Source organism: Belonocnema kinseyi, chromosome 9 (assembly GCF_010883055.1).
Source record: "Belonocnema kinseyi isolate 2016_QV_RU_SX_M_011 chromosome 9, B_treatae_v1, whole genome shotgun sequence".
In the NCBI taxonomy this organism is placed as follows: domain Eukaryota; kingdom Metazoa; phylum Arthropoda; class Insecta; order Hymenoptera; family Cynipidae; genus Belonocnema; species Belonocnema kinseyi.
In genome coordinates, this window is record NC_046665.1 from 127,998,310 (window position 1) to 128,005,458 (window position 7,149).

General features: G+C 20.8%; 1 protein-coding gene across 1 annotated transcript in view; it reads left to right on the forward strand.

Annotated features, from left to right (window-relative positions):
• LOC117179990 (RING finger protein 212B-like) overlaps positions 1 to 7,149 on the forward strand; it is a 12,627-nt gene that overhangs the window by 4,043 nt on the left and 1,435 nt on the right. Inside the window, exon 3 of the mRNA XM_033372260.1 lies at positions 4,816 to 5,033. Coding sequence (XP_033228151.1) covers positions 4,816 to 5,033 — 218 coding nt within the window. The remainder of the gene's footprint in view (positions 1 to 4,815; positions 5,034 to 7,149) is intronic.

A 7,149-nucleotide genomic window follows, 5' to 3' on the forward strand; every position in this document is an offset into this window, starting at 1 on the left:
CCAAAAATGTGATTTGTCAACAAAAAAATTAATTTTCTAAAAAAAAGGTTGATCTTTTACCATTAATCTTTAACAAAATGGTTCAATTTTCAATTTAAAAAAATTTTTAGTCATATTTTCAAGAAAATATATACATTTTCTGTAATAAATTAATTTTTAACTATAAAAAATAGATTTTTCAACTAAAATTATGAATTTACAAACGAAAAAATTAAGCTTTAAAAAAGTAGTTTAATTTTTAACCAAAAAGTTGAATTTTGCGACTAGAGAGATGAATTTTCAACTAAAAATGTAATAGTTTTTTTTCATCACAAAAAGATTTTAATTTGAAATAAAAAACAGTTGAATTTAATAAAAAAATACGAATTTTCTACAAAATGAATACATTTTCCATCAAATATTTGAATTTTCAATCCAAAAATGTGATTTGTCAACAAAAAAATTAATTTTCTACAAAAAAGATTGATTTTTTACCATTAATCTTTAACAAAATGGTTCAATTTTTAATTAAAAGAAATTTGTTTGTCGAGAAAAGACAAAATTTAAATCAATAAATTCAATTATTAAGAAAATAGTTACATTTTTAGTAAGAAAGTTAATTTTTGACAAAAAACAAAGAATTTTCAACTTAAATTAGGAATCTTCAGCCAAAAAATTAAACTTTGAAAAATTAGTTTAATTTTGAACAAAGCAATTGAATTTTCTACAAAATTTTTGCATTTTCGATCCAAAAATGTGACTTGTCAAAAAAAAAAATTAATTTTTCACAAAAGCAGATTAATTTTTTACCTGAGAGTTGCGTTTTTAACTGAGAAAGATCAAATTTCTATAAAAAGAAATATATTTTCACACATATTTTATTGGTTGACGATTCATTTATTTAGGTTTATTTTTATTAAAAATTATAATTTTTATCAAAAATGTAGCTATTCCATTTTTCGTAGAAAATATTTTTTTTTAGTTAAAAATTCAAGTGTTTGGTTGAAAATTCATAACTTTGGTGAAAAAAATTTTGCTAAAAATTCGTTTTCTTCATTCTATTATTTGTTTAAAAAATTTTTTTCCAGTCGAAAATTAATATGTTTTATTAAAAATTTGCCTGTTAGGTTTAATTGAACTGTTCTTAATTAAAAATTAACATCCTTTTGCGTTGAAATATTAAATATTACATGTTTAGTTGAGAATTCATTTTTTTCTTGTTCAAAAATCAACTAATTTGTTTAAAGTTGAACTACTTTCGAAATAAATTATTATTTTTTATTCAAGGGTTTTATTATTTCAGCAGAAAATTAAAATATTTTTTTGGAAATTAACTGTTTTATTGAATATTCATATTTTTGGTTAAAAATTAAACTACTTTCATAGAAAATTAAAGTTTTTGGTTAAAAATTAAACTGTTAATTTGAAAACTGAACTATTTTGTTTAAAATATACTTTTTTTAAATTAATTTTTCATCTGAAAATTTAGCTATACTTTTTTTTATTGAAAATTTTTCCTTTAAATGTCGAAAATTCAACTATTTGTTGAAAAATTCGTCGTTTGATAGAAAACTAATTTTTTTTTTTGATAGAAAATTAATGTTTTTGTTTGAAAATTTATCTTTGTAGGGTTAAAAAATCAGCTCTTTGATAAAAAATTCAACTATTTCGTTTAAAGTTTCATACTTTTATTGAAAATCCAATTTTTCTATTAAAGTTGTATTTTTTTGTCGAAAATTCAACTGTTTTGTAGAAAATTCATCTTTTGACTGTGAAAAAAAAAAAACGGTTTGGTTAAAAATTAATCTATTCTGCTGAAAATTCAACTGTTTGGTTAAAAATTCATGTATTTTGTTAGAAAACTAATCTTTTTTGGTAAAAAATTAATTTTTTTTTCATTAAAAATTTATCTTTTCAAGCTAAAAAGTCAGCTCTTTGATGAAAAATTCAATTATTTCTTTAAATGTTTCATAATTTTCTTCAAAATTTACCTTTTCTGTTAAGTCGGATTTTTTTTGACAAAAATTCAACTTTTTTATCGAATATTCGTTATTTTGGATTCAAAATTCAACAGTCGAAAATTCAACTGTTTTGTAGAAAATTCATCTTTTGACCGTGAAAAAAAACGGTTTGGTTAAAAATTAATCTATTCTGCTGAAAATTCAACTATTTGGTTGAAAATTCATGTATTTTGTTGAAAATTCGTCTTTTTTTTTTAAATAAACTTTTTTTGGTAGAAAATTAATCTTTTTATTTGAAAATGTATCTTTGTAGAGTTTAAAAATCAATTTTTGGCTAAACAAGTCAACTAGTTCGTTGAAAATTTCATACTTCCATTGAAAATCCAACTTTTCTATTAAATTCTTTTTTATTTTGTCGAAAATTCAACTGTTTTGTAGAAAATTCGTCTTTTTGACTTGAAAAAAAACGTTTTAGTTACGAATTTAACAATTCTGCTGAAAATTCAACAATTTGGTTGAAAATTCATGTATTTTATTTCAAATGCGTCTTTTGTTAGAAAACTAATCTTTTTTAAGAGAAAATTAATTTTCTTCATTAAAAATTTTAATTAAAAATTAGCTCATTAATGAAAAATTCAATTATTGCGTTAAATATTTCATAATTTTCTTTAAAATTCAACTTTTCTATTAAAGTCGTCTTTTTTTGTCGAAAATTCAAAGGTTTTGTAGAAAATTCGTCTTTTTGGCTTAAAAAAACAAACAATTTGGTGGAAAATTAAACTATTCTGCTAAAAATTCAACTGTTTGGTAGAAAATTAAACTATTTTGGTGAAAAATCGTCTTTTGTTAGAAAATTAATGTTTTTTGGTAGAAAATTAATTTTCTTTATTACAAATTTATCTGTTCAAGTTTAAAAAATGAAATTATTCGTTAAAAGTTTCATAATTTTCTTCAAAATTCACCTTTTCTGCTAAAGTCATATTTTTTGGACGAAAATTTAACCATTTTATCGAACATTCGTTATTTTGGATTCCAAATTCAACTTTACGGTTTAATAATTGAACTGTTTTCTAGAAAATTTGTCTTTTTGGCTTAAAAAAAACAATTTGGTAGAAAATTAAACTATTTTGATGAAAAATCGTCTTTTGTTAGAAAATTAATGTTTTTTGGTAGAAAATTAATTTTCTTTATTACAAATTTATCTGTTCAAGTTTAAAAAATGAAATTATTCGTTAAAAGTTTCATAATTTTCTTCAAAATTCACCTTTTCTGCTAAAGTCATATTTTTTGGACGAAAATTTAACCATTTTATCGAACATTCGTTATTTTGGATTCCAAATTCAACTTTACGGTTTAATAATTGAACTGTTTTCTAGAAAATTTGTCTTTTTGGCTTAAAAAAAAACAATTTGGTAGAAAATTAAACTATTTTGGTGAAAAATCGTCTTTTGTTAGAAAATTAATGTTTTTTGGTAGAAAATTAATTTTCTTTATTACAAATTTATCTGTTCAAGTTTAAAAAATGAAATTATTCGTTAAAAGTTTCATAATTTTCTTCAAAATCCAAATTTTCTGCTAAAGTCGTATTTTTTGGACGAAAATTTAACCATTTTATCGAACATTCGTTATTTTGGATTCCCAATTCAACTTTACGGTTTAATAATTCAACTGTTTTGTACAAAATTTCTCCTTTTGGCTTAAAAAAAACAATTTGTTAGAAAATTAAACTATTCTGCTAAAAATTCAACTGTTTGTTTGAAAATTCTTGTATTTTGGTGATAAATCGTCTTTTGTTAGAAAATTAATCTTTTTTGGTAGAAAATTAATTTTCTTAATTAAAAATTTATCTCTTCAAGTTAAAAAATGCAATTATTCGTTTAAAGTTTCATAATTTTCTTCAAAATCCAACTTTTCTTCTAAAGTCGTATTTTTTGGACGAAAATTTAACCATTTTATCGAACATTCGTTATTTTGGATTCCAAATTCAACTTTACGGCTTAATAATTGAACTGTTTTGTAGAAATCTTTCCTTTTTGGCTTAAAAAAAAAAACAAATTTGGTAGAAAATTAAATTATTTGTTCTAAAATTAACTTTTTTTATCGAAAATTTATATTTTTTGCTGAATTTATCTTCTTTTGTTATTAAAAATTTGTCCTTTATAAGTTTAAAATTAAACTTTTTGGTTGAAAATTCATCTTTTCAGGATAAAAATTCAACTATTTGATAAAAAGTTTAACCATTTTTTTTTAAATCGTCATTTTTTGTTGAAATTTTAACTTTTTTGTTTAAAATTCGTCTTCTTTGTTAGAGAAGTAATTTTTTTTTTTTAATTTATCTCTTTTGGCTAAAAATTCAACTTTAGGGTTGAAAATTCGACATGGATTTAAATGTTATTTTTTGATCAAATAAAACTTAACAGATTCTTTTTCGTTATTTTTTCCCGATCAAACAATTTATAGATATTGCTGAAGGTTTTTGAAAAATGTAATTTAAAAAAAAAATTTTTATTCAATTTTTTTTTATTGAAAAAATAATAAAACAAGTTTTAACTTTTTTCAAAGTTTTATTTAAACTGAAGAAGCTAATTTTTATAATTATTGTAGCTTATATTATTTTATTTATTTTAAAAAAGTAATTGCATTTTTTAAATTAATCTCGCGATCTTAAAAAATGATTATATTGAAAAAATCGAAAGAACTATATAAAAAAAAGAAAAATGCTGCCTACTTCTGATTTTTTCAAAAAAGATCATTTAGACGGACTAGAAATTTAAAATGTCTCGCGGCTCACCTAAAAAAATTTGTAATAAAACAAAAAATTTACCTCTCTTATCTCTAAAAAGTGTGAAAATTAGATTTTAATATTATTTTTTAGGAGAAAAAGTACGCTCTTGTTAAAAGGGAATACTATAGAAAAGCGAAGGAGGTCGAGATTCTGAAGGAAAAGTATGAAAATTTGTTGAAGATTGATCAAAATCTTCACAAACATGTTGAGGAATTTGAATCGAAAAAAACGAGTCATTCGCAAAAAACCAGTTTTATGACTCCAATTTCAAGTGTTTCTTCGATTATTGGCAGTTCTCAAAGCATCAGGTAATCTATTCAGATTCTACAATTTTATGATCAAAATGATTTTTTAAATTAAGTTTTTTTCAAAAGTTTAAATTAAAAATTCAATCTTTATTTTAAATTAAACCAACCCTTATTTTTAAGCCTACATTTCCAATTAAAATTTTTTTTATGATGTTTGAAGTCGTAAACAATTAGGAATTAAAAGCCTTCGAAAAAATTTTTAAAAAAATTGAAACTAGATGGATAGAATGGATTTATGTTTTTTGGCAATTGAAAAATGGAATTTGAAAAAAAAATTTGAACAAAATGGTTAAATTCTTAACGAAAGCAGAATTATTTTCAAACAAATTTTGAACAAAAAAAAATGAAATTTTTACCGAAAGAGATGAATTTTCAAATTGGAAATAAGAATTTTGAACCTGAAAACCTGAATTTCCAACATAGAAGTTAATTTAATCGATTAAAAATAACTTTATTTTTCGAAAATCCAAAATTTGCTAGAAAACAACTATTTGTTTAAAATTTTGTGTTTTTGTTAAAAACTCATATTGCTTGGTACAAAATCAATTTTTTTGTATATGTCTAGTTAAAAATTAAACTATTTCGTTTGAAAATTACCTTTTTTTATGAAAATTCAAACATTTTATAGAAATTGTAACTATTAGTATGAAAATTTCTGTATTTATTTTAAACTTTTTTTATTTAAAAATGCAATCGTCTGGGTAAAATTTATTCCATGATGGTCAATAATTTACATTTTTATTGAAAATTCGAAAATTTAGTAGAAATAAAATTTTTGTAGAAGATTTATTTTTTTTGTTTAAAAATTCATCTCTTTCTGCAAAATTTTCACCTTTTTTGGTTAAGAACGCAACCGTTTGAATAAAATTTAATCTATTTCGGTTAAAAATTAACTTTTTTATTGAAAATTAAAAAATTTGGTAGAAATTTCCACTATCTATATGAAAATTTATATGTTTATTAAAAATTCATATTTTTTGGTAGACAATACATTTTTTTGTTTATAAATTCAACTGCTTTGTTGAAAACTAATCTGTTCTAGGTTTTTTTTTTTTTAAATTACTTTCTGTAGAAGTCTCGATTGAAAATTAACTTTTTTTTGTTAAAAATTCCAAAATTTCATAGAAATTTGAACTATTTGTTTGAAAATTTGTGTATTTATTGAAAACTCACATTATTTGCGAAAAATCTGTTTTTTGGTTGTAAATTCAACTGTTTGATTAAAAATTAAGCCATTTTAGTTGAGAATTCAATTATTTTTATGAAAATTCGATTTTATGGAAATATATTTCTTGGTTTAAAAATCAACTCCTTTTTTTAGAGTTTCACTTCTTTCTTCAAAATTAGATTTTTTTGTTTAAAATTAATTTATTTTCTGTTCGAAATTAATCTTCTTAACGGAAATTTGAACTATTTTGTAGAAAATACGTTTTTATTACAATATTTTTTTTGAAAATCAAATCCTTTGTTGAAAATTTCGCTTCTTTCTTCAAAACGAAAAATTTTATTATTCAAAATGAATTTTTTAAAATTAAAAATTAATTTTCTTAACTGAAATTTTAACTATTTTGTAGAATTTATTCTTTTTTCGTTTAAAAATCAACTCCTTTTTTTTTTAAGTTGCACTACTTTCTTCAAAATTATATTTTTTGTTCAAAATTGGTTTTTTTTTATTAAAAATTAATTTTCTTAACTTTAATTTGAACTAATTTTATAAAAATTCATTTTTATTGAAATATCTTTTTTGGTTTAAAAATCAACTCCTTTTTTTTTTTAATTTCACTACTTTCTTAAAAATCAAATTTTTTCGTTCAAAATTAATTTTCTTAACTGATATTTGAACTATTTTGTAGAAAATTGCACTACTTTCTTAAAAATTAGATTTTTCGTTCAAAATTAATATTTTTGTTTGTCAAAAATTAATTTTTGGAACTGAAATTTGAATTATTTTGTAGAAAATTTGTTTCTATTAAAATATATATTTTTTTAAATTAAATCCTTTTTTGAAAATTTCACTACTTTCTTCAAAATGAAATTTTTTCGTTCAAATTTTTTTTTTTTTCTGTTCGAAATTAATTTTCTTAACTGATATTTTAACTATTTTGTAGAAAATTCG